Raw genomic sequence first — 24,760 nt, 5'->3', positions numbered from 1 at the left:
TTGGATTAAAATTTCAAATGGTGGTTTAAGATGAACATACAGTCACAATCATACAATGCTTCGACTATGAATAGAGTGAAATTCAACATTTTTGGAAACTTTCCTACCATCTAATCTGCCTAGGTATTTTGTTCTTGTATACTTCAAGTATCTTCAGTATGCCAATACCCATCAGTCCCTCTAACATATTGTGAACATAATGTCTCGAATTTTGGGTCGCTGTCCCCTTTCATCACTTTCAGCATCCCAGAAATTAGGCTAAAAAGGACTATGAAGGGTGTAGAATGCGTCCTCTAGGACTATAAGGAAAATTATTGGTGAAAGAAGCCCGAATTCTTTCAACATAGAAACACCCCGAAAAGACTAACCGTTTGCGCTACTCCTCAGGGAAACTAAATTTTCAAGCCCTCATTATCTAATCCATCGTATTTTGATCCGATCTGCTTTAACAAGTTTTGGAAATATCCATACATATTCACCTTTGTGTGATAGGTTGCAAGTTTAAACATGAGAAATGCACTGCGCGTAAAACGCATGCATGTTCGGACTTTTCGCATGCATGCACTATCCATAACATGCAAATGTATGCGTGGGGAACAAAATAATAATTATCTGATTCATCAGTAGATTGTTGGTACGAGCAGCCTTCTGCAATATAGCCGAGGATGTGGTTTTCAAAAGCATTTACGCCAATTTGCTAAAATAAGATGAAATTTTGTGATTTATTACGGTCGAACGAAGAAAGGTGATAATCACTTGTTTATTTGGATTCTAAAGTCTCTAATTCATGAAGATAGCTGTAATAAGGGCAGCAATAGTGGCCAACCATGAGACATAGTTTGTTCCGGCAACATTGATCAGGTCAATAGTAGGAGCCGCAGTACGTGATGAGGAAACGCTTACTGCCTTGGTTGCTTGAGAAATCGTCATCTGACCAGCAGTAGTTTTTGTAGTTCCAGAACTGTGATCTCTAGTGACTGGACCCTTTTCGGTAGTCTTTGCGGTTTCAATGCCCTGGTTGCCCTTAGTGGCGTAACCATTTTCAGTTTTTGCAGTTTCAGTGTCCTGGTTGCCTTTAGTGACTGGACCTTTTTCAGAATTTCTTGTGGTTTCAGAACTGTGGTCTCCTTTAGTTACTGGACCCTTTCCAGTAGTTTTTGCAGTTTCAGTGCCCTGGTTTTCCTTAGTGACTGGACCATTTTCAGTGGTTTTTGCCGTTTCAATGCCCTGGTTGCCTGGGGTCTTTTTGGTAGTTTTTTCTTCAACGCCGTGGTCGCCTTTGGTCACTTGAGTCTTTCCTGCCGTTTTTGTTGTTTCAATGTCGTGATCACCCTCAGCTGTAGACTTGTCTTTCTTTGGTTGGCCAGGAGCTGCCGTGGTGTCGCATTCAGCAGTGATAGTTCTCGTGACGCTGCCTATAACCGAAGTATAAGTGGTGAGGGATCCAGATAAGGTTTTGCACTTGGTGCACACAGTGACGATTTTGGTGGCACCGTTGATGACGGTTTCTGTGACATCATCCACCACGACATTGGACTTGGACTGTGCGGAAGCAGATGGGGTCGAGACGGCTGTCGAATTCGAATGGTAAATTGCACTGGATGAGACAAGAGGCAAACACGATGTTGGTACTAGTGAAGGAGCGGTTGTGTTCGAAGTGTAAGCAGCACTGGAGGAAACAATAGGCAAAGAAGATGCAGTAGAAGACCCAGAGCTGGAGGATCTCACAAAGAAAGAGCTCGTATCAGAAGGACTGCCATTAGAGGAGGCAGCCTCCGAAGTAGCTACTTCAGAAGAACGGGCAATAGCAGAAGAGCTTGCAATTTCAGAGCTTGCAATTTCAGAGCTTGCAACTTCAGAGCTTGCAATTTCAGACGAGCTTACAGCTTGAGAGCTGGATTCAGCAGAGCTTGCAATGTCCGAAGAAATAGATACTTCAGAAGAGCTGGGTCCTTCAGACAAGTCAGAAGAATCTGGAGCCTGCGACGAACTTGCAATTGCAGAGCTAGGTTGAGACAGAACTGGAGCATCTGAAGTGACTGGAGCATCTGAAGTAATTGGAGCATCCGAAGTAATTGGAGCATCGGAAGTCGTTGGAGCCTCAGATGTAACTGGAGCACCTGAAGTAGCTGGGTCAGAGCTACTTTCAGTAGTAGTAGCAACTTCAGCTGCAGCCGCAGCCAAAGAGCTGGAAGCAGCAGCATTGATAATCCAGTATGGTTCCCAAACTCCAGCTGACGAACACACTGCAACTGCGGCACTGGAGGCTGAAACAACATCCGAACCTTTGCAATTCTCAGCGAAACAATCGGCGACATCAGAAGCCCAGTTAGTCATCACACAGAGACATCCAGTGTCCCAGTATGGACAAGGTGTGGAGGAAGTAGAAAGAGAAACACATTTTTTGGCACACGCAGGCAATCTGTCGTAGACTGGATCAGCAAAACCATTGATGGTGGCGGTCTTGGGGACAGACGGGTATTGAGTGTACGGATTATCAACTTCGGAGGAAGTGGTAACTTCAGAGCTCACAATTGAAGGACTAACTGTTTCAGAAGAGCTGGCCCCAGATGAACTAAAGACTTCAGAACTAGAGACTCCAGAAGACGTAGCTATTTCCGAAGAACTGGCAACTTCAGAACTGGCAACTTCAGAACTGGCAACTGCAGAACTGGCAACTGCAGATGAACCAGATGAGGCCTGGGATGAGCTTACAGCTTCAGAACTAAGAACCTGAGACAGAGCCGCATCCGAAGTGATTGCAGGAGTAACTGGAGCATCGGAAGTCACTGGATCTTCTGAAGTCACTGGAGCGTCCGAAGTCGTTGGAGCTTCAGATGTAACTGGAGCTCCAGACGTAGCAGGGTCAGAACTACTTTCAGTAGTAGTAGCAACTTCAGCTGCAGCAGCAGCCAATGAACTGGAAGCAGCTGCATTGATAATCCAGTATGGTTCCCAGACACCTGCAGCAGAGCATACTGCTACAGCGGCACTGGAGGCTGAAACGACATCTGCTCCCTTACAATTTTCAGCGAAACAATCTGCAACGTTGGAGGCCCAGTTAGTCATGACGCAAAGACATCCAGTATCCCAATATGGGCATGGTGTGGAAGAGGTGGAGAGAGAGACACACTTTTTGGCACAGGCAGGCAATCTGTCGTAGACTGGGTCGGCAAATCCATTGATAGTGGCAGTCTTAGGAACGGATGGATATTGAGTGTACGGATTATCAACTTCGGAAGAAGTGGTAATTTCCGAAGAGCTAGAAATTTCGGAGGAGCTAGAATTTTCCGAAGAGCTAGAAACTTCAGAAGAGCTGGAAATTTGAGAAGAGCTGGAGATTTCAGAGCTAGAAATGTCAGAGCTGGAAACTTCAGACGAACTGGAAATTTCAGACGAACTGGAAACCTCAGATGAGCTAGAAATTTCAGAGCTGGAAACTTCAGAAGAGCTGGAAATTTCAGACGAGCTAGAATTTTCCGAAGAACTGGAAACTTCAGACGAGCTAGAATTTTCCGAAGAACTGGAAACTTCAGACGAACTGGTAACCTCAGAACTGGAAACAGACGACTCCAGGAATGAGCTTGCTTCCGAACTAGGATCCAGAGACAGAACCGCATCCGAAGTACTTGCAGATGTAACTGCAGCAGATGTACCTGTAGCATCGGAAGTCACTGCAGCATCAGATGTAATTGGGGCTTCCGAAGTTGTTGGAGCCTCAGATGTAGCTGGAGCTCCAGATGTAGCAGGGTCAGAACTACTTTCAGTAGTAGTAGCAACTTCAGCAGCAGCCGCAGCCAAAGAACTGGAAGCAGCACCATTAATCATAAAGTATGGCTCCCAGACACCAGCCGCAGAACACACGGCAACAGCCGCACTTGAAGCCTTTTCAACGTCGGCTCCCTTACAATGTTCAGCAAAACAGCTGGCAACATTGGAAGCCCAGGGCGTCATCACACAGAGACATCCAGTATCCCAATATGGACAGGGTGTGGAAGAGGTGGAGAAAGAGACACATTGTTTTGCGCAGGCAGGCAATCTGTCGTAGACCGGGTCAGCAAAACCGTTGATGGTGGCAGTCTTGGCGACAGATGGATACTTTGTGTATGGATTGTCAGCTACTGAAGATGTGGTAATTTCAGAGCTCACTATTTCAGAGCTGGTAACTTGAGAGGAACTAGAGGCTTCAGAAGAGCTAGGAACCTCAGAGGAACTAGGAACCTCAGAAGAACTAGAAATTTCAGAAGAGCTAGATATCTCGGAAGAGCTAGAAATCTCAGAAGAACTAGAAATTTCAGAAGAGCTAGGAACCTCAGAAGAGCTAGAAATCTCAGAAGAACTAGAAACCTCAGAAGAACTAGAAACCTCAGAAGAGCTGGCAACCTCAGAGGAACTGGAAACCTCAGAGGAACTGGCAACTTCAGACGAAGCAGATGAAATTGGTGCCTGCGAGCTCGCAGCAACAGAGCTAAGAACCTGAGACAGAACTGGAGTATCAGATGTAACAGAAACTGGATCTTCCGAGGTAACTAGAGCCGCAGAAGTAGCTGGATCATCCGAAGTAACTGGAGCGTCTGACGTCGTTGGAGCTTCAGACGTAGCTGGAGCTCCAGATGTAGCAGGGTCAGAACTAGTTTCAGTAGTAGTGGCAACTTCAGCTGCAGCCGCAGCTAAAGAACTGGAAGCAGCAGCATTGATAATAAAGTATGGCTCCCAGACACCTGCAGCAGAACATACTGCAACTGCGGCACTGGAGGCCACTTCAACATCTGATCCCTTACAGTTTTCAGCAAAACAGTCGGCAACGTTAGATGCCCATGTGGTCATCACACAAAGACATCCAGTGTCCCAGTATGGACATGGCGTGGAGGAAGTAGAAAGAGAAACACATTGTTTTGCACATGCCGGCAACCTGTCATAAACTGGGTCGGCAAAACCGTTTATGGTGGCAGTCTTGGGCACAGATGGGTACTGTGTGTATGGATTGTCATCAGCCGTGGAAATCGAAGCGATGGTCAAAAAAATGGCCACTGGGAACAACGAGAACATAGCGAATGAGGAAGTTATGCGTTGCAACTACAATGCGGGCGTCCGCCCTATTTATAAGAGAAGAATCCATGTGGTAGTCCAGAAATTAGAACCTGACACCTAAAGAGAAATGTAGTAGCAGGTCGGTTGTTCGAGTGCAGGTTGCATGGGCCACCGACTCGGACATGTTCGTTTAAGACGCATAGCAGGTCCCCATGCATATGCTGCCTCTGCAAATATTATTCAGAGTGCTCGAGAGTCCCGTTCGGGACAAAAGTTGAAACGAGACAAAAGTTCAAATGAGATAAAAGTTTTAAACGAGATAAAAGGTCAAATAACAGTCAGTAGCAAAAATAATAAGTCTGCCCAATCATCAGTTGAAATGGAGCAGATACGATACCGAGGAGATTTCGGTAGTGCGACCTTGCAGATCTCCACATGCCGAAGAGGTTAAAATCTCAGAACAAATCTTTTCTGATCTTAGCAGTGACACTCGCTGAAAAAATGTGGTGAAAAAATCTGGCGAACCCGCTTTGCTTGGTACTTTGTAGCTTGGCCGAATAATCGTGACTTACTTGTCCAACTCAATCGTGTGGTTTGAATACTTTCGATCGTGTGGTTTGAATACTTTTGATCGTGTGGTTTGAATACTTAGTGTAGATTCTGCATGGCGCACGGCCGATACGTGGGACTTCATAAACTAGAATACAGCCGGTACTTATGTGGGATTTCGTAAACTAGAATTGGGTAAGTTTTAAGTGTAGGACCGCTTCATCCGGAAAGTATGAACAAAGCTTGTCGTACAAGTAAATTACAATAAGATATTCAGGTGCGTTATTTGCGTGTTATTTTTAAGCTGATACCGTCATTTGTATTCTTAGTTTTCGTGAGTATGAGATTTTCTGGTCACAGCTCATTGATCAAAGTCACCTTTACCAACGTTTCATGCATGGAAGGTTATTAGGCAAACAAACTAGAAATGTGTAGGCACATCCGAAAAAAAAAAAAAAAAATAAATTGCTGTTATCTGACGAGATCAAGGTTATGTTGAGGACATCTACACGAAGCTGAATTTCCCTATTCTGGCCCCAAATTTGGGCTTGAGTACTGGATGCTGGTAGAGAAAAGTTCATGAGGGAGCTTACTTTTCCTCGTTCTCGAGTTAAGCCATACTGGTGCATCTTTGACATGAAGAATCGTTTTAATTTGTCAAACAAAAGCACGCAGAGGATTCAAGAAACTCCAAGAACCCAAAAAACTCAACACATTGGAGAGGAAACATTCGCTTTGTTTTAAGTACTTGGCCCCACAATTTTGCAAAGTCTCTTTGTCGATATTGTCTACTGTTTCAATTGTTTTGCCTGTTATTTCATCCAATTTTGAGTTCTAGCTTGAAGATTCCAGTAAACTGAAATAAACAGGTAGATCTGATCAAATAATAGCAAACTTTTTCAGAACGCTCCCACCAATCATTTGCCAGGTCCAATGAGCTTATTGGAAAAAGCGGCCCTATTCTATCATTGTGACAGCAATTTAGCTCATTAATCAGAGTTCCAGGCTTCATAAACGTAAGTCATTCAGCTCGAGATCGCACAATTTGCTGCGGAAAGTCTCTGTATGGGATGGCATGGATAATTTAATATTCGCAACTCAAAAAGAATTGTGGTTAGCCTCTGGAACATTTCGATCGACAAAACACATCAATATTAATGATTCATATTACTAAGAGAACCACTAACATAAACGAATATAAAATGGCTCTGTGGCCGAGCGGTCTAAGGCGGCAGACTCAAGTTCTGTTATCGTAAGATGCGCGTGTTCGAATCACGCCGGAGTCATTATTTTTGCTTCTGGTTCTTCCTGATTACTTTCTATCTTTTTAGTACAAGGCAGAAAGAATATGACGAATACATATTCTGGTGATACCTTCTATTTGCTTCAGATAACAAAATCTAGCGCTTATCTTTACATTCAGACAGGAACTATACAGATAAGTGATGTCTAAGTCCCAAAAGTTAGTAAGTTTTGAAATTTGAAAGTATTTAGCATTACCTGGCGATTTAGGCGAATTCGTCGCTTGATCGACTGGTTTTTATTTTTTCCATTGTTTGCTAAGGCGACTGCGAAGATAAGAAATTCACTTCAGATCTCCTCATGAGACACCATTTTTGTTCCACTTAACTCCTCTATATGTCCATCTCTTATTCACAATTTCTATCAGTTATTCACAATGTCTATCCTTGATTCATTCTACTTTGCAATTGGTTTCACTTTTGTTCCTCTGAAGTCGTTTCCTGTTTTTCTGAATTTGCTTCAGTCTGTTCCTGTCTACCCACATAGTGCGGGCTAACTTACCATCTAAACACAATGCCCGAGCCTCCGCAAATTCTCCGGATCAAAAGAAAAAGAGGCCAGGATCCGCTTCAGGCGTTGATTCTTGGCGCCGCCAGCAAACGGGTCAAGCTGTCGCTGGACCAGAAGTCGTACTATTTCCAGCTCAACAGAACCGACCAAGCCCATTCGGACGCTGATGTTTCAGGGTCTGTTCTTTTCGAGTCAGCCGCTTCAGGCTCAGGTCGCCACTTTGTGATTCCAAAGCGGCCCAACGACGCAGACACAGTCATTCCCCATGAGTTGGCCGACATGGTCGATACATTCCTCCATGTGGAAGACCAGCCCACACGAAGAAAAAGAAGGGGCAGACAGAAGACGGAATCTCCAGAGGAAGATCCAGGAGCTTCTGGGCCGCCTGCCGAAACTAAGGGCGCTGCTCCGGACCCAACGTCCAATGTTTCGGAACTCTCTGAGTTTCTGAACGATTATGTTTTCGATGTCTACACGCTTTCAGAGCCGTTAACAAGCCAGAACTTTCCCCAGTCTGAAATTGGATACATCAAGTTTTTCGACGACAAGGACTACAATCTAATGAACTCGGATGACAGCGCAGAGTCGGCGCACTCGGACGACGAAGATTCTAACGCAGAATCCTTCTACCAGAACGACTATCCCGAGGATGAAGATGCCGGGGCATTCAGCGAAACCTATGACGACGAAAGCGACAATGATGAGGACGAGGATAATATCGGCCCGGTCATTTTAGAGTCTGCGGAAGCTTTCGAAGGCAATGCATACCTTCGTGGACAAGAGCAGGCAGAAGGCCAATTTGACGATCTTTACGACGAATTTTTTGGCGACAGCGAGCAGCCGGTGGATTTTCTAGCGGAAACTAACCACGACTATGAGCGCCAGAACTTCTTCAAAGACGAAGAGGACGACGAACTCGCTCAACACAGAGACAGAATATTTGGCAGGCTCCAGAAGATGATTGACGAGAAATAATGTATATATATCGGGAATAACATGACATTTGCACAGAAGATAGAGCACAAAACGTGAAAGGATGACAATTGAAACTGAACGTTGCACCTAATCTCCAGTCCTAATTACAGAACAATTCTAAATCAGCAGAATTACTGCTGTTGTGTATTTACAGATGCTCTATTGTGCTGTGAGAGCAAGAAAGCCTCCTTTGGTTCTCCGTGAAACTTCTCTCTTCAAAAAGCACTTGCTCTCCAGAGAACAGTAGTCGTTCTCAAGAGAAGAAGTACTTGCTCTCAAGCACAAGGTCTATGTCCAAGTCGCCCAACTCCGGTTTCTCTGTGATTTGTACGGGAACAAGGATGGGCGTATGCGTTTTGTTGGATATCTTTCCCCTCTCTCGTACTTCTCTCTTTGAATCATACACGATGGCATGCTTTCCACAATCATAAAGTAGCTCAGGCCCGTATCTCTCCACCAAGTTTTCCACTTCTGTGTTGGCAGAGAACTCTTCATTAAGGCATATATTCCAAGCTGAGGGTGAGTTTCTGCTAGGCCTGTATTGTTGGCGCAACTTCCTAAGCTCCGCAATAAAATCCTTCGCCTCGGTATTATCTACCCACACAACCTGATAAGCGTTCCGATTGACATGTTTCAAGTCTTCTCGAAGATTGGCCACTATCTCAGACTTGTGCAAACGAACAAACTCTTGGCGGATGTGGGAATTGAGCTTTTCCACATCGCCTGGATGAGTCCAGAAAGAGTCATGGACAGCTACAAAAGATATTCCACTCTGTTTGCATGCTAAACAGGTCATGAGCAAATGCATTGCGTCAAGCAGATGGATGAAATTTGGGGCTATTCCGTTCAATTGCTTCGGAAAGTCAATGTGCGCAAGTTTGCCCTTTGTTTGCACGGAAAGCCTTTGCAAAACAGTGGTAATTTCCTTTGTGGTGTTTTTTCGGTAAGGCTGGATGACGGGAAGCCCTGAAAGAGACGTCCACATCATAGGTCTGTATCTTTTTTTATCAAAAAAGTTGATTTTTCCCTCAGGAAGGGAGTGTTTCTCGTATGCTGAAATGCATCGGCGACAATTTTCTAGAAGCCAGTTCTGGATTTTTTTGGCGCCGGCAAACAAGTCGGAAATGGCATCGAGAACGTGTTTGGCGACGTACGTGGCCATTTTGGCTGTTTGGGGATTGTATTCTCCCACGGAACTACCTTCTTGGAAAACTTCATCTAGTTTTTCTCGAATCTGCCTGAATGCTCCATATAATGTTACGCCGTAAACTGTTGTCATAACAGTCTGCTTCACAATTTTCCGGGAGAGAAGTGGGAGAACCTGGCGAGCAGTTTCGGCCGTTTCCTCCGATACTGATTCTAGATCTGAGACAACCCTTTCTCGAACACGGTTCAAGACTGTCACATAGACATCGTGCTTTTTCGTATCTGGGATAAGATTGACAGAAACTGCGGCGTCTTTATCTGCTCCCAAGGCTGCGTAATGTTGAAGGCCGTTGCAAGTACCGTCCATGTGTATCGGAATCCGAGAAAGATATTCTTCTTTCTTTCCCTCGTATTCCCACACATTTTTCAACTCCATACACATTGCAAGACATTGCCATGGGCTGTCGCCTTTTCTCCACCAGCTTTGGGGTGACATCGGCGACTTTGCCGATTCTATGATAGCTTCTTTGTTGTTGGCCACAAACGCTTTCAGTTCTTCCATAGACAAGAAATGGTCTGAGTGAAGATTCGCAAGTTGGTACTGGAGCCAGTCGTAACCTTTTGGGCCCAAAGGTTTAGCCTCCCAAAACATGAGGAGCGATCGAACCAAGTCCTCGCTGTGATGAGAAAGAAAAGAAACGCACGGGTATACCCTTCCTCTGAAATCGATGTTCTGTGGATAAAATATGCTATCGCCATTCTTCTCCAAAGACCTAGCCAAGGTGTTCACCAACTCGTAATAAACACGCAAACTGTGAGCTTCCTTTTTCTTTTTCAATCTTGCTTCTCGGGTCAGCCTGTGGCGGGCAAGGGCAGAGAGATAGTCTTTTTCAGCTTTGAAGTCACACCTCTGTGGTTTCTCCAACATTTCACACGAGTCGGGCGCCTTGATTCCAGGAATATGCATGAACCCGCCTTTGTCAGACATTGCATCATTGAAAACGCCCAACATAGACGGATTGATAGCCCACGACACCGATCCGAGAGCATTTAGGCTCTCGTATATCGAGTCCAATTGTCCTGTTCGATGTGCTTGAGCCATGTAGAACGAAGTAGACTCTTGATCGATAGATTTGACAAGAGGAACCAAGTCGTCGAAGAAGCCTCCATTTTCTGGCGAAACCCACTCTTTTGGTGGATGTAACATGGGCAATAAATACGAGCCAGACAGGAATAATTCAAGACATGTTTCGAACTGCTTAGGCAAAAAAGGGTGTACCTTCACCACACCTACTCTCTTATATCCCGGGGAATCAGTGTTTGCTTTCGTATAGTCTGTTGAAAAAACAGTCTCATGTTCTGCGTGGGGAATATCAGAAGGCAATTTGCACGCTTCGGTCACAACTTTTATGATGGAGACAAAAAACTGGATGGCAGCTTCGTCATTCAAAAACATGGGGAGTCTTTGCAGGAGCAGAGTCAACTTTTTGTCTCGCTTGAGCATTCGTTTAAAGGAGTATGCCATGCTTGAGGCTAGAGAATGTAGTTTCGCCTCGCCCGAAGGAAGGGTTTGAGCAAGAATGGACGAAAGAGCAAAAGAAGCAAAAGTTGCAGGCAGAACAACAGAGAGAAAAAAGGCAAACTCACTCTGGGGCCTGTTTCTCTCCTTTTCAAGAGCTTCAGAGGTTTGGTTGTGCCAAGCTTGAATCCATTTGGAGCTGGCTGCACCAAAAATATGAAGGGATTTCATACTATGTAGGCTCTCATGTAAATCGCCACAGTACTCTTCCACTAGTAGCTGCTTTTGTTTGTTGAAAGCCAAATAGTCTTGCAAAAATGCTTTCTGTTCCTCTCTTGTCAATTTCTCATACACTGCGTACATTTTAGCGTGTGGGTCAGAAGAATACCGCAGAGCATCGAAGCGGGTCGATGCAATGAAACGACAGAGGCTCTGGTAGCTCATGTTTCCATCCTCGGTTTTATACTGGTCGATGCAGAGATCGATTTTCTTGTCTCCATTGGCGTCATTATAAGTCTTTGCAGTGTTTCGCCAGACAAGATTGCAGTGAGGCACCAACTCAGGGTGTTCTTGCGACACGAGGCGGCCGATTTCAGCCGGAACTAGGTTCATTTGTTCGGCCAATATTCGTGCTCTTGTAACTAGAGTCGCCCTGCTGTCATTCGTTTGCAAGTCGGACATGGCCCGAAGTATGAGGATCATTAGCAGAAGCCGTAGCCGTAGCACGGTTTCGGGCCGAGATTGGGCCACATGCCGTGGAATCTCTTCGATGGCCAAGATGACCGCCTCGATCTCTGCATTATTAAACTTTCTGGAGCGCTGGCAAAAGTGCGCCATCATCGTCACTAGACATGATAAGTAGACCTCGAGATTTCGAGCAAAAGACTCGACGTGGCGGTTGAACATGCATTTTTCCCGTAGGCGGGTGAGCGTTTGCGTGGCCTGGGCAGTGTCGGCAAGAAAAACCGCCTCGAGGAAAAGATTGACCCGGACTCGGGTTTCTGAGTTTGTAAGTTTGTGCCGTTTGTATTCCGACGCGATCTCTGCGGCCACAGACACGGGACTTGTGTTTAAAACGTTCTGAGGACTACGCCTGTCAACAGGATAAGCCAAGGGCTTGGCGATTTTGGCCACTCCTGTTAGTTGGCGCCGGAACGTTTTGGCCCACATAGTTAGTTGGTGTCAGAATCGCATCTCGCCTGTATAGGCGATTTGTGGGGAATAGTGCAAAGATGTAATTTAGGCTTTGGAGGGGTTTGGAAGGGAAATTGAAAAGATATTAGTGGAGAGTGTCTTTTGATGTATGACACTGTGAACTTTCAGCTTATTTCTGCCTTTTTCCGATTTTTGGTGGCCTTTCTTGTGAAGATAAATGTGATGGATGCGCACAATTACATGAAAAGTGCAAATCTATAACAAGAAGAGCTGAGAAAGCATAAACCTGAACCACCTAAACAGTAAACGGAAAAAAGAAGCACCAGAATTGTAATTGTAATTCGGTTGGAGATAGCCCGTTGAAAGTGAAGGTATATGATTTTGCCCTATCGATACTATAAAATGTGAAGCAGCTACGTTTTTTACATTTACACAAGTCCACTGGTACAAATTTCAATGCTTGGATCGAAACCGTATATTGTAGGAATGCACGTAAACCCGAATGTTCATCCAGTTCTTTCATTGATGGTGATAAAAGCCAACGCCAGTCCTATAACTTTGTGCCCGTCGGTTGACTAGTTTGCCTTCACATGTCTATATTAGGAATAATTGCAAAAGAACATCATAATGTCCCAAGCTCTTTGGCACTATCGAAACTAACTTCTTTACTCTGTCTTAAGTAACCCAATCTATTAGATTGGGTCTATTCACAATGCCCATGAATTCTGAAAACAAAGAAGCATTCCAAGAAGAAAAGACCGAAAAATGGACATCCAGATTGTAGAAATACACCATGGAGCAGCTTTGGTGACCAATGTAAGACGTTAGGCCTTCCATCATGCTCTGGGAGCTATCTTCATTGAGGAGTTTTGTGTCTGTCAACACTTCTCTAGTTGTTGATAGAAGTCTGTATGTTGAACGTCACCGCCGGAAGTTGCAGACATTCCGCTGTGATGTAGGCGGAAATGCCAAAGCTCAGAAGAATGCCGCGGATGATCCCACACGGAAACCAGAGGAACACATTGGCCTTGGCGTTTGTATCCAGTGTTCCAGCAGCACTCAGAAGACGAGCAACAAGGCGATGGTTATTGTCCACAAGCACAAAGGTGCCCCTGTGGTTTGTCCGAAGATTGTCCATCTGCTTGCCGTACAAGCAGCGCCAGACATCGCGGCACACGAACTTCATGATGTCCAAAATGTCATCCGCTTTGGTTTGCGTGGGCGCCTTGTACATGAGCACTTCCGTGAGGCGCAAGCCCAAGGAAAAGCCAATGGCGTCTATGCGCAAGGCCACATCGTCAGAGGCAAGGTTTTCTGCGGAAAAGACTGCAACAGAGCCGGGCAAGTCGTTGGGAACAGACGAAAGCGGCGTGGTGATGGTTGTGTTTTGTTCGGGTGCGGCAGAAGAGTCGGAAAGACGGCTCGAGACCCGGACAGATGTAGGGATCACTTCTTGGAGAAGAAGATCGAGACAGACGGCATTGACCTTGCTGGTGGAGTCGAGAAGGTCAGACATATTACCTGGTGATATCTAAGTTCAGTCGAGTGACGGACTATGGCTTTTGTGCTGATGATGAAGATTAGCAATGAGGTGTTTGGACTTGACGTTGTTGAAGTAGTGAGCAGACTGAAAGACGATGGAAGTATTGGAGCACTTTCAGAATAGACTTGCGGTGACGGATCTGATAGCCTCAATCAATCTATAAAGGTGCGCAGATACAGTCTTACAATGAGCGAAACGACCAACAGCAGAAAGTGTGGGTCCAAGAACCAGGCGAAAATATAGGTGAGAGTATCCAAAGCGAAGAACATCCTAGGCACAAAATAGCCTGTTTGGTCGTTGAGCGTTTGAAAATGCAAGTATGGATTTCACTGGGCTGGGAGATTGACTGAGTTGAAAAGTCGCCGGCGTTTTCATTCATTAAACGATGTTCATTGGATCGTTGGATTTATTCGATCGTTGGATCGTTGGATTGTTGGATTCGTTGTATGTATGTACTTGTCCGTATGTACTCTGTATGTACTTGTCTGTATCTGAATTGTATGAGTATCAAGCTTCGCACTGGATGTTTTTGCGCCATGTTTTTTGCACCCAGCCAAAAACCGCCCAATTCGGGGCAGGCCAGAGTTCCACCGGACGGAAATGAATTGGCAGAGGTGAAGAAACAGAAAGAAATACAAACGAATAATCAAGACGCTGGGTTTGGCCGAGAGAAGGCCCGTACGAGAGAAAAAGAATTAGAGCTGGAGAAGAAAGAACTAGAACTAGAGCTGGAACCGATTTACGCTAGCCATGAGAAGCACGAAGGAAGAACTGAAGGTAAAAGTGGAAGGAGTGAAGAAAGTCATGGAAGTGAGTGTAAGGATACTATTGACGAAAGCAGAAACACACTCAAGCAACACAATGACAGTTCTTACAGAGAGAAACATCACTACGCCGAGAGCGAAATTAGCGACTTGGATCTTTCAGGCTTGGGTGACGGCGGAGTGGTCTCCGCAGACAAGAGAGAAATAGAAGAAAGCCAGGCCATAGGTGCTGAAAAAACCCAACTGAGCGGGTCTTACTTGCAGAGCACCACAAACAAAGAGTGGAATGCGGAGGAAAACCCACAGGCGACCCTTGGGATACTCGAAATCTCAACAAGCAGCATTCCCAAAGCAAACACCGTAAGTATATTGGGAAAGATAGACTTTGGCGATACCCTTCCAGAGTCTAAAGTTTCTAAAAATACGCCCGTGCCTGGAGCCCATGGTTGCCACGGCGAGAACACATTGAAGGCAGAAGCAAAGGCGGAAACCAGCCACGGCGCCATTCCACTTCCAGCCAGCACCATTCCACTTCCAGCCAGCGCCACCACATCCAAGCCAGACACCATTTCCAGTCTTTCCAACTCCGCCAACTTCCCCGCCTCCGCCAACCTTTCTGCGCTCGCCAATTCTGCACGTTCAAACCCCACCGCCAACCCTCGTTCGACAGAGCTTGCCAACTCGGCCAATTTTCCCGCGTCCGCCAATCTCTCTGCGCTAGCCAATTTATCAGCACAAACTTCAGGAAATTCCAACAGCGCTCAATGCTCCGGGTCTCCTGACGTGGCCCAGGCCGACTCGCAAGCAAAGTCACTGACGCCGTTGGATTCGCCAGATGCGGGCGATGCCAGCAATGCCAGCAATGCCATTGTGGGCGTCGAGGGCGCCCAAGCGGGCGCCTTGCGTCTTGTGCGCGAACTCGCGGCGTCCGAGCTAACTTTTGTGGCGGGCTTGCGTCTCTGGGCCAATCTTGTGCTCGACCCGCTTGCCGCGCGCTGCAGACACCTCGGAATCTCGTGCGCGCCGCTCCTCCAGCACAGGGCGACCGTGCTCCACATGGCCCGGATCCACCAGGCGTTTTGCTGCGAGCTCGAACATTCCACACCGGCTCGGGCGGCGGCGGCGCTTGAGAAACTTCTAGGCGACCCCGTTTACTGCGCGTATCCGGGAACGGCGCATGCCGTGGCATCGCTCATTGCCCGCCGAATCGCGCCGTTCGACACCGACTATGCGTCTTGCATCGGGCGCTTTTTGGAGCGGCACCAGCCGCCGCATCGCCACTTGGACTTGTCGCCGGGGCTGTTTCTCTCGCAGCCCATTCTGCGCGTGGCCCGCTACCGGCTTTTCCTTCTTGGTTTGGTGGCGCTCGAGCCGCAACTGCAATGTTTCTCGCGGGCGCTCGAGGCGTCGACCGGGCTTTTGGCGCGGGCCAATGCGGCCGCCGAGCGAGACGCTGCGCGCGCGCGCTTTCTTGTGCTCATGGACGAGCGCATCGACTTTGGGCGCACGGGCTTCTGCGCCGCCTTCTTTGGCGCGGTGCGGTGCGCGGCGGCGCCTGAAGTGGTGTGGGTGGAGGCGGGCGCGTTTGGGCCGCGCGCCGTGTTCCCGCGCCGAATGAGACTCTACATCCACGCACGGCACTTTTTGGTGACGCAGATAAAGGGCGGCGCCGAGCGTATCCGCCTCATAGTGCCCATCCGCAACTGCCAGCTCTGCCCGCTGGCTCTGAAACAGGAAGGACTATGGACGGCAAGTCTGCGGGCGCTCAAGATCTTGTTTGCGCGGGGCGCGGCGCGCCACGAAGTTTTGTTCGCAGGCGCCTCGCACCACGAGCTGGCGGAAATCAGGCGCTGCTGCGGCCACTTTTCGCAGGAGCCCTTGTCGCCCGAGGCAGAGCCGGCCAACGACATTGTGATTGGGCCTCGGTTGGCCCAGGCTTACGGAGCGATATGTGTGGTTTTGGAGGCGGAAAGTTAGCAGCGGGACGAAATAAGACTGGCCGGGAATGACAGGCCGGAATGACTGGCCACGGAAGTCTGGCTGGCCCAACGTTTCAGAGGTCTGATGAGATTTTATGTTTACGACTTTCAAGACCATAGTCACCAGGAACAACAGTCGAGAAAGGTGCATTTTGGATAGTTGTGTGGTATGACACCCTTATTGACAGACGGGAACGATGAAAACGGCGAAACGGCCCCGAGGCGTCGGAAATCTTTCAAAGGCTCCGAATCCACTTTCAAAGGCATTTCCACGCTGTGACCACAGTCCGAAAGTTTATCCGAACTCGAGTCGCGCACAGATGGGCTTATCTTGCAGATTCACGTCACACAATCAGACTGACGTTTTGAATTTCCAATCATTTCATTATTTGATCGTCTTTCCATCTTTTTTGTCTTTCCATCTTTTTTCCATCTTTTTTCCATCTTTTTTCCATCTTTTTTCCATCTTTTTTCCATCTTTTTTCCGTCTTTTCTTTCGTCTTCTCTATTCTGCCGCTTTCGCATATTACCTTTCTCGCCGTTTTCTTTTTCCACCGTTATCGTTCGCACTTCTTCCCTGCGTCCTTCTGCACCGCATTTCTTCAGTGCTTCTACTCCAGTCTCCACCGCTTCCCGTTGTGCTCCGTCACGTGCTCATATCCCCTTGTTCTTCCCCGTTTCTTCTTTCCTTCACATGTGAAACGGTGGACCCCTCCAGATGGCCTATTTGTGTGCAGTCCGCCGTATCTAAAACTGCCGTGGCGTTTTGTGCCCAGCTCGCTGCAGGCCCAAAAGGGTTAGGGCGGGCCCAAACCACCTCCGACGTAGGGGATCCCAAAGCGGCGCAAACCAGCCGCGAGGGCGCGGGCTGAGATTTACGCTGCAAAGCCGCAGCACTGCGGCACATCCTGGCACGTGCCGGTGGCGCAGCGCGCGCCATGATTGGTCCGTGTCTGACTTCCGAGGGCGCTGGAGCGGTGCCCGCACGCCCCGCCATTTCCGGGAAGACGTTGGTCCCACAATGGAGCAAAAAAACAAAAAAAAAAAAACACACCTCGTCATTATTGCCATCCGGAGAAACTTCATTTGAGCACCAAAGCGTCTTACTTTGCGAACCTCTTTCGAAATCGCCTGAATCGAGTGACTCTCGCCACGCCCTTTTTTTTTGGATCCTGTTTTTTTTATCGTTTCGAGTGATTGTTGGCTCCAAGAGACAAAGAACGAGAACACAAAAAAAAGACTAGGAAAAGCATCCACAACACCAACATCAGCAGGGAGCCACGTTTTCCTACTTGCACTCACATCATTCGACTGTTTCCTTCCTTTTAGGTGCCACTTCCCTCCCAACATTGTACTTTTTTCTGCATTTTCCAATCATCCCCACCTTTTTGAACATCGATTAGCCGCCAGCTTTTGCAATTTGCCTTCCCTCCTCCACTATTGCACGCCATGAGTACAGAATCGAACGTGCAATACGCCACCAACGGCTTGTTGATGTCGCATTTGAACGCATCCGGCCCGTTGGGCGGCCCCAATATGCTTCAAGGCACATTTGTCAATCTGGCGCAAAACTCATCGCCAGCAGTGACGCCAGGCGCCATGGGCGCTCAACCGACGCTGTTCAAAATAACAAACTTGCCTCTTGACTTGACTCAGCGGGAGGCTCTGCTCATTTTCACGTTGGTATCGGACGACATTATAAATGTCGACTTAAAAGACTTTACCATCGCAGTGCACTTCAAAAATGCCGCCACCTGCTTGGCCACGGGCCGCTATCTCGACGGCAAGTGCATTTTCGGCCCAGCATTTGCCCCCGTCAAGGTGGAGTTTGTGGATTTCGATCCTTCAATGGGCTTGGCCCACGCATTCGACAGCAGCATGAGATTGTCCAACCAGGGCATTTCCCCTCCTTCCTCGCATCAAATTCTGCATCCTACTCTGCATCCTGTGGCGCCGCTGTCGCTGCTGAATGCGTCGCAACTGCTGTCTCAAGCTGCTGTTCCTCCGCCGGGCTTTGAAAGTTTCCAGAAGCGGAAGTCCGTGGGAAACCAACGCTCGCGCTTCCTCTTTAGCGATCCGTTCTCAGGCAACGCCACTCCAGCCAACACCGCGGCGCAGAATGTGCCTGGGTCTATTGACTTTTCCGATCTCAGTGGAAAATCGCTTCTTCTCATGGAGTCGCAAAATGACGCGCGAGAGTACGAGAGTTTGGTGCGTGATCCATGGGCCCAGCCGCAAATGGGCTTTGGCTCCAACCCTCAGACCCCAGGCCTTACGGCTCCTGTGGAATGGAGCACGCAAAAGAACCCAGAACGGAGAAGAACTAGTGCATTTTTCAACGGCGTCCAGGACGACGAGTCGCAGCAGCAAAACCAGCAAAACAAACAGCAGCAGCAACAGCAACAGCAGGCTCAACAACAGCAGGCTCAACAGCAGCAGGCTCAGCAACAGCAGGCTCAACAACAGCAAAACCTGTCGCAACAGCAAAACCAACAGCAAAGCCAACAGCAAAGCCAGCCGCAACAGAACCAGCCACAAACTAATCAGCCTCAGACAAACCAACAGCATCAGCGCCAGCCTCAGACTGTCGCCGCAATCCTATCGCAGGGACCTACGCAGTCGAATGGTTCGTTACCTCCATTGGCCATTCCGCCAACACCCAGCCGCAACGGTGCGTCTTCGGCAGGATCTGGCTCACAACCGACTTCTGCTACAACCCCAACGTCAGGAGCCCGTTCCTCCACAAAGGATGTGCCTGACTTATCGTTGTTAGCCCGTGTGCCACCTCCAGCCAACCCAGCGGACCAAAACCCGCCTTGCAACACGTTGTATGTCGGCAACTTGCCCCCAGATGCCACTGAGGCTGAGCTCCGTGCTTTGTTCTCGCCACAGAAAGGGTTCCGCCGCTTGTCTTTCCGCACAAAGAACCAATCGTCGAGCCTGGGTCTGGGTCTGTCGGGCCACAACCATGGACCAATGTGTTTTGTAGAGTTTGAGGATGTGGCACATGCAACGATTGCCTTGGCTGAGTTGTATGGCCGTGCTTTGCCTCGGCCGAACGGCAGCAATGGTAAGGGCGGTATCCGTCTTTCCTTCTCCAAAAACCCATTGGGCGTCCGTGGACCGGGAAACCCAAGACGGTCCTCTACGAACCAACAGCCCTCCAGCGGCAGCACGAGTGCAAACGGCAGCAGTTATGGCTACCAGAACTTTCATTGAAGCCAGAAGCAGTGTTTGAAGTCTGTTGAATGTGGGACATTTAATTAAGAAAACTTAATTGAGAAAGAACACCAAACATCATTAATGGCCGATGACTTACGTGCCTTGCGTGCCTTACATGTCATCTGGTGTGAAACGGTTAATTTTTACTTCGAATCTCTTCTATCTGCCAGACTTTCATTCATTGCCTATGGCCCACAGCCCTAATCACATGTTTCATTTTGTTCCTTGTCCAGTGTATTATTCCTCATGTCTGTATCCTATGCAAACGCACATCCTAATTTCTTTTTGCTTTTTGTCTCCATCGACTTGGTTCATATTTGGGTTTAATAGAATATGATATGGTGCTAGTGTAGTATTAGACCTGCATAGTAAAACAGGTATGTACCATTGTATGGCTGCAATTATTTCTCGTCTATAAATACAGTTACGATGCCCAATTTTTTGAGGTCTGTAATTATTGTTGTGGCTTCAAAAATATTGTTCAACATCTTGTTTAATTTTCATTACTCTGTTTCAACACATAATCAGCTGAGCAGTATGTACACCTCGACAAACGAAAAGCGGAAACTAGATTACTCTGAAGAAGAGTTGAAAAGACAAATAGCAAAAGCGATTTTGCTGTTCAAGTTCAAACCACCCTACTCAATCGTATAGATGAAAGCAGAATAAATGGAATGAGAAGGCAATGTAGCGTGGTTATACTAGAGCAGCAAGTAGACGTCAAAGAATAGTTTTGAATGGATCGGCATTGCAAACTCAACGTATTGGGTAACTCCCCGTATACTCAAATAGAACATCACATAAGTTCAGTTTCTTGAGATGACGATCGGGATTACCCATTTAGTCTTGAACATGTGTTACCTTCTTCCTGTCTTCGATGCGACACAGAGGTCAAAGAATCTGACCCGATACAAATTGACAATGAAGCCATTGAGGCAGGAACGAAATTGGACTCACCATGGGATGCCACACGCACATCCTCGTCGATTGTCTTTAGCATTGCAACACCTAAGTTACTTGGGAAGAAGTTTCAACAATTCTTTAGGGTCAGCGTACGCTTGTGATAGCCAGGCAGAACGCAAAAGCGACTCAGTTGTGTCTCTCTTCAGAGGAACCGGGTTCAACATACGAAACAGCTCAAGCCGTGCTTCATAGTGCAACTTCTTGAAGACCGAAAGCGCTGGATTGGAGGACAGACTAAAGTTGCGGTCATTGAGTTTGTTGGCCAAACTAACCAAATCCTTCTCGCTCTCGGGATAATGACGGATGTACTTGTCAATGACGATGTTTTTTTCGTCGGCCGTTGCGTTGGCATGTGGCCATGGCACAGACAAGAGAAAAAGCTGGAAGCATAATATCCCCAATGCCCACACGTCCACCATCTTGAAGTCCATGTGCGCAATGTCAGGCTCTTTGCCGCTATGGATATCATTCTCTACCTGGTACAACTCTGGAGATTTAAAAGACGGCGTACCACAATGGATATCGTTGAGCGGAAGCTGCTCGTCCATCTGGGTCAAGTCCAACGAGCAGCCAAAGTCGTTGAGTTTAAGAAAACCGTTTCCGTCAATGAGAAAGTTTTCTGGCTTTATGTCGCGGTGTGCAATATCGTGGCGGTGGAGAAAGTCCACGGCTTTCACAATCTGCTTGAAAACTGCATCTTTCAAGTTCGAAGGCATACTGATTTTCTTTGTTCTGAGCCGGCACAAATAATCCAACAAGTCGCCCACGGGACAAAACTGGATGATTAGAGAAAGCTCAGGCGAGTCTTTGGTGGTGGCAATAGCGTACACATCTACCACCGACTTGGATGCCGCACATTTCTTCAAGTTTGAGTACTCTCGCATCACCAGGCGATAGTACAAGGAGTCGGATTGAGACTTTTGCTTTTTCACCGTTTTTATAACCACAACCTTGGTATTCGCGGCGTCGGATCCCTTGTAAATGATGCCGTTGGCGCCGTCGAAGATGGGTTTGCTTGACAATCGGAGATAATCCACTCCAACAAGAGCAAAGTCCGCTGGTTCCGGAACAGCAGCATGTAAATCCGGCGGCAGCCAAGAAGGAGGAGAGGCCATCATTGGAAAGGGCAAAACGACTTGAAAATGTGCAAAAGATCAAGGATCGGAGATCAACCGCTGATCTAGGAGATAAGAAGGGATGATGTAAGAAACAGGTCTCTCAAGAACGCTGCCTGGGCACGCAAATGGAACTAGAGTGTGAAGGAATAACCGGGTCCAAGACAACAGGAGACCATATGTTGATAAAAGCGTGGGTGTTGCGGAGACAAAGGGTTTTTTCCGTTGCGCAGACGTTCGAGGGTCCAATAAAGTACGGTTGAGAATTGCGGGGAGGAGCAAAATGGAGGAAAGATGGGGCGCCAATAAAGCAACAATGGAGCAAAGATGAATGGGAAGAAACGGAAAAGCGAAATGTTTTGAATGATTCAAAAAAAGAAGAAAAGTTCTGACCTGGTTAAGAAATTTGAGTCATGGACACATGCTCGGTTCATTTCTGGAAATGAGACGAGAAATAATGAGACTAGAATTGATGAGGATCCTGAAATGAGCACATGAAAAGATGCAACAAAAGCCTAGACCTACACCAAAAACTGGCGAGCGGTTTTGGAGCTCGTATTATAAGACAATCATCGACTCGCTCACAAACTGGCAGATCTACTACGTGATTTTAGACTTAACCACATTTCTCAGCGAGACGCATCATTTTTCATCGCGCGTTGACAGCGAAAGTTCGCCGGCTTATCTCCGTCGCACGTTTTCTTTAAACCGGGTCAACAATCGGGAAGGAAAAAAGTAAAAATAAAAGCAAAGCTATCAACGCCTGAAGCACTCATAGAGATATCAATCATCATCCCAAAGAGGTTGATCTTCGGCACATTACTCAGCCTTTGTTCTGTGAGCGCACCACCATAGAAAACTAACACCCTGCACATAGGAACACAACGGTACCGTTCGCATCCGTTAGGTTCCATCAAGTCTAATTTGAGCTACGACAACGGCCTGGATCTGGCTTGGAAATTTCCAATGAACAAAGAAAAGTTGCAGAAAAACTTGGCCAACGTAGGAACCAACATCCAGTATGCGGGTTCCTCGTTAGGCTCTTCACTCAAGCACAAATTAACCGGCCACAAGGAACATGACGCTGAAAGCGAAATGATTGACCAATGTGACCACGATCTCAAGCAATTGATCAAAGGATTGCAGTATTTGAAGAAACAGGTTCTGCGGTTGGCTGCAAAGCACTGGCCCGACCTCTTCAAAATGTCGCTCAAAACGGCGAAGGTGCTAATAGTTCTTCTTGGCGAAAAGTCGTTGACCTTCAAGGGCATTGACGAGTTCTACGACCGCTTTGACGCCTTGCAGTCCAGCGCCGAGTCCTTCGTGGTGCACCCCAAGGAGAAGCAGTTCTTCGTGCCCAGCCTTCAGCAGGAACTATTCAATTACCTAGCCACCATGGCACAACTTCTGGAGAGGTTTGTCACTCTCGGCGAAACACACGCTAAGAAAGTGGGTGCCAAGGTGGATCCTATTGTAAGACATATCAAACATGTTCGCCACGCTATTGCGGCTCGAAACAAGCAAAGAGCTAAATGCGATAAGTTGCAATGGAAAACTGACAAGTTGGCGAAAAAAAGTCTGCTTTCAGACAAAGAACTGCGGGAGTTTGAGGAGCTTGAACGGCGCTTGGACTTTGAGACTGGCATTTATTCCAATATCCACTCGCGGCTCAAAACCGTGATTCCAGAATTTCTTGCATTGGCTGACGAGTTTGTTGAAAAGTTGACTGCATGGTTCATCTGTCACCAATACCAGCTCTACAAAGAAATGAATAGTGCCTTGGAGTACTACGCCACATTCTATGGGCTTTTGGCGAAAAGTGCTGATGAGGACGACCCCTCTGGTTTGTTGGCACAGTCGTACAACAAAATCATCGAGGATTGGGAATCTCAGGCTACTCCAGTACGGCTACAAACAGAGTCATTCTTATCTGTTATCTACAATAAGAATCCAGAGCTTTTAAATGAGGAAATCACTGATAAGGATAAGAGACTGACGATCAACAAAGCATGGACCCAAGTGAAGGAGAAAGCCACTACAAAACTGCACAAGGTGAAAGCGGCAGACCGTGGTACAGGTATATTCAATGAATATTCCGAGGCTGATCCATTGGTGTCATTCGCTAAGTATAATGATCCCCAACAAAACAAGTCTGAGACCTATCATCCAAGCCGCGTATTGACGCAAGAAGAATTGTATGCTACACCTTCGGAAACGCAGACTCCACCACCGCTTCCGCCACGGGACGAGAACCATCGTATCAATATGGCCCTGCCAATGTTATTCCTGACCCCACTCACTACGCTATCTAGTGTGGATCTTACATTGGATTCGTCCGATAGTCTCAGCTCGCTTGAACTGATGTCCTTGCATTCCGATTCAGACACGGAAAGCGACACTTTTTCGACTGAGCCCACAACAGAGGTGAAGACAGCAGCGGAAAGAGGAAGCGCCGTGTCAGAACGAATCATTGCGGAAATGTACAACGCAAAGAAAAACGACATCACACGAGCTCCAGAAACGCATCCTGATTGGCCTGTTTCTAAAGCCACGACGATTGATGAGAAAAGCTCTGTGTCGTACAAATTAATACAGTTGACAGCTTTCTTTGACAGAGCTATGCGGCTGGCCGAATCACAGACAGACAAACGATCTGTGGTGGCCACGAAGGACTACGAAGGTGTGAACCCAGGAGATCTTTCATTCAAACAGGGAGATAAGGTGGAGGTTGTTTTTGATTTGCAGTCTTTAGGAGTAGCATACAACCCTGAGGGAGCAAACTGGTTTGTGGGATCTGTGGGTCTGAGAGTGGGATTTGCACCCAACACGCATTTTCTCTGGGATTGAGTCGGCTCTTTTGGGTATGAATACGATGATGCCTCACTTCGTGCCATTTTATAGTAATGTCAGTTTGGTGTGTTGATGAACATTTCTTCCTAAAGTTACCTTGTTTACCATGCTGGGTTTAGGATTTGGCGGGTGGGGTT

The 24,760-nt window shown here is 47.3% G+C and overlaps 9 protein-coding genes and 1 non-coding gene across 10 annotated transcripts; 5 read left to right on the top strand and 5 right to left on the bottom strand. All coding sequences in view use genetic code 12, as the record gives it.

The window, feature by feature from the left end:
• Nucleotides 1–780: 780 nt before the first annotated feature.
• On the bottom strand, nucleotides 781–5,049 carry CSA1 (Csa1p; the record flags this gene model as incomplete). Its single annotated transcript, XM_002616036.2, has 1 exon — nucleotides 781–5,049. One exon carries the CDS (start codon nucleotides 5,047–5,049, stop codon nucleotides 781–783), a length of 4,269 nt encoding a protein of 1,422 aa, XP_002616082.2.
• A 1,735-nt stretch (nucleotides 5,050–6,784) lies between these two features.
• On the top strand, nucleotides 6,785–6,866 carry FOB63_005576. Its single transcript has one exon. It is a non-coding gene; the product is annotated as a tRNA-Leu (tRNA).
• A 529-nt stretch (nucleotides 6,867–7,395) lies between these two features.
• On the top strand, nucleotides 7,396–8,367 carry FOB63_002894 (uncharacterized protein; the record flags this gene model as incomplete). Its single annotated transcript, XM_002616037.2, has 1 exon — nucleotides 7,396–8,367. One exon carries the CDS (start codon nucleotides 7,396–7,398, stop codon nucleotides 8,365–8,367), a length of 972 nt encoding a protein of 323 aa, XP_002616083.2.
• Nucleotides 8,368–8,620: 253 nt separating this feature from the next.
• Nucleotides 8,621–12,202, bottom strand: FOB63_002893 (uncharacterized protein; the record flags this gene model as incomplete). The annotated part of the gene is made up of 1 exon (XM_002616039.2): nucleotides 8,621–12,202. One exon carries the CDS (start codon nucleotides 12,200–12,202, stop codon nucleotides 8,621–8,623), a length of 3,582 nt encoding a protein of 1,193 aa, XP_002616085.2.
• An 874-nt stretch (nucleotides 12,203–13,076) lies between these two features.
• TRS33 (Trs33p) lies at nucleotides 13,077–13,703 on the bottom strand (the record flags this gene model as incomplete). Its single annotated transcript, XM_002616041.2, has 1 exon — nucleotides 13,077–13,703. One exon carries the CDS (start codon nucleotides 13,701–13,703, stop codon nucleotides 13,077–13,079), a length of 627 nt encoding a protein of 208 aa, XP_002616087.1.
• A 473-nt stretch (nucleotides 13,704–14,176) lies between these two features.
• Nucleotides 14,177–16,471, top strand: FOB63_002891 (uncharacterized protein; the record flags this gene model as incomplete). The annotated part of the gene is made up of 1 exon (XM_002616042.2): nucleotides 14,177–16,471. One exon carries the CDS (start codon nucleotides 14,177–14,179, stop codon nucleotides 16,469–16,471), a length of 2,295 nt encoding a protein of 764 aa, XP_002616088.2.
• Nucleotides 16,472–17,220: 749 nt separating this feature from the next.
• FOB63_002890 (putative integral membrane protein) lies at nucleotides 17,221–17,823 on the bottom strand (the record flags this gene model as incomplete). Its single annotated transcript, XM_002616044.2, has 1 exon — nucleotides 17,221–17,823. One exon carries the CDS (start codon nucleotides 17,821–17,823, stop codon nucleotides 17,221–17,223), a length of 603 nt encoding a protein of 200 aa, XP_002616090.2.
• Nucleotides 17,824–17,922: 99 nt separating this feature from the next.
• On the top strand, nucleotides 17,923–19,692 carry WHI3 (mRNA-binding protein; the record flags this gene model as incomplete). The annotated part of the gene is made up of 1 exon (XM_002616045.1): nucleotides 17,923–19,692. One exon carries the CDS (start codon nucleotides 17,923–17,925, stop codon nucleotides 19,690–19,692), a length of 1,770 nt encoding a protein of 589 aa, XP_002616091.1.
• Nucleotides 19,693–20,708: 1,016 nt separating this feature from the next.
• FOB63_002888 (uncharacterized protein) lies at nucleotides 20,709–21,776 on the bottom strand (the record flags this gene model as incomplete). The annotated part of the gene is made up of 1 exon (XM_002616046.1): nucleotides 20,709–21,776. One exon carries the CDS (start codon nucleotides 21,774–21,776, stop codon nucleotides 20,709–20,711), a length of 1,068 nt encoding a protein of 355 aa, XP_002616092.1.
• A 963-nt stretch (nucleotides 21,777–22,739) lies between these two features.
• Nucleotides 22,740–24,620, top strand: FOB63_002887 (uncharacterized protein; the record flags this gene model as incomplete). The annotated part of the gene is made up of 1 exon (XM_002616047.1): nucleotides 22,740–24,620. The coding sequence occupies one exon, from the start codon at nucleotides 22,740–22,742 to the stop codon at nucleotides 24,618–24,620; it is 1,881 nt and encodes a 626-aa protein (XP_002616093.1).
• Between the last annotated feature and the right edge of the window lie 140 nt (nucleotides 24,621–24,760).

This window comes from Clavispora lusitaniae (genome assembly GCF_014636115.1).
Source record: "Clavispora lusitaniae strain FDAARGOS_655 chromosome Unknown tig00000078_pilon, whole genome shotgun sequence".
Taxonomy (NCBI): Eukaryota; Fungi; Ascomycota; class Pichiomycetes; order Serinales; family Metschnikowiaceae; genus Clavispora; species Clavispora lusitaniae.
This window is presented reverse-complemented; position numbering and strand designations above follow the sequence as displayed.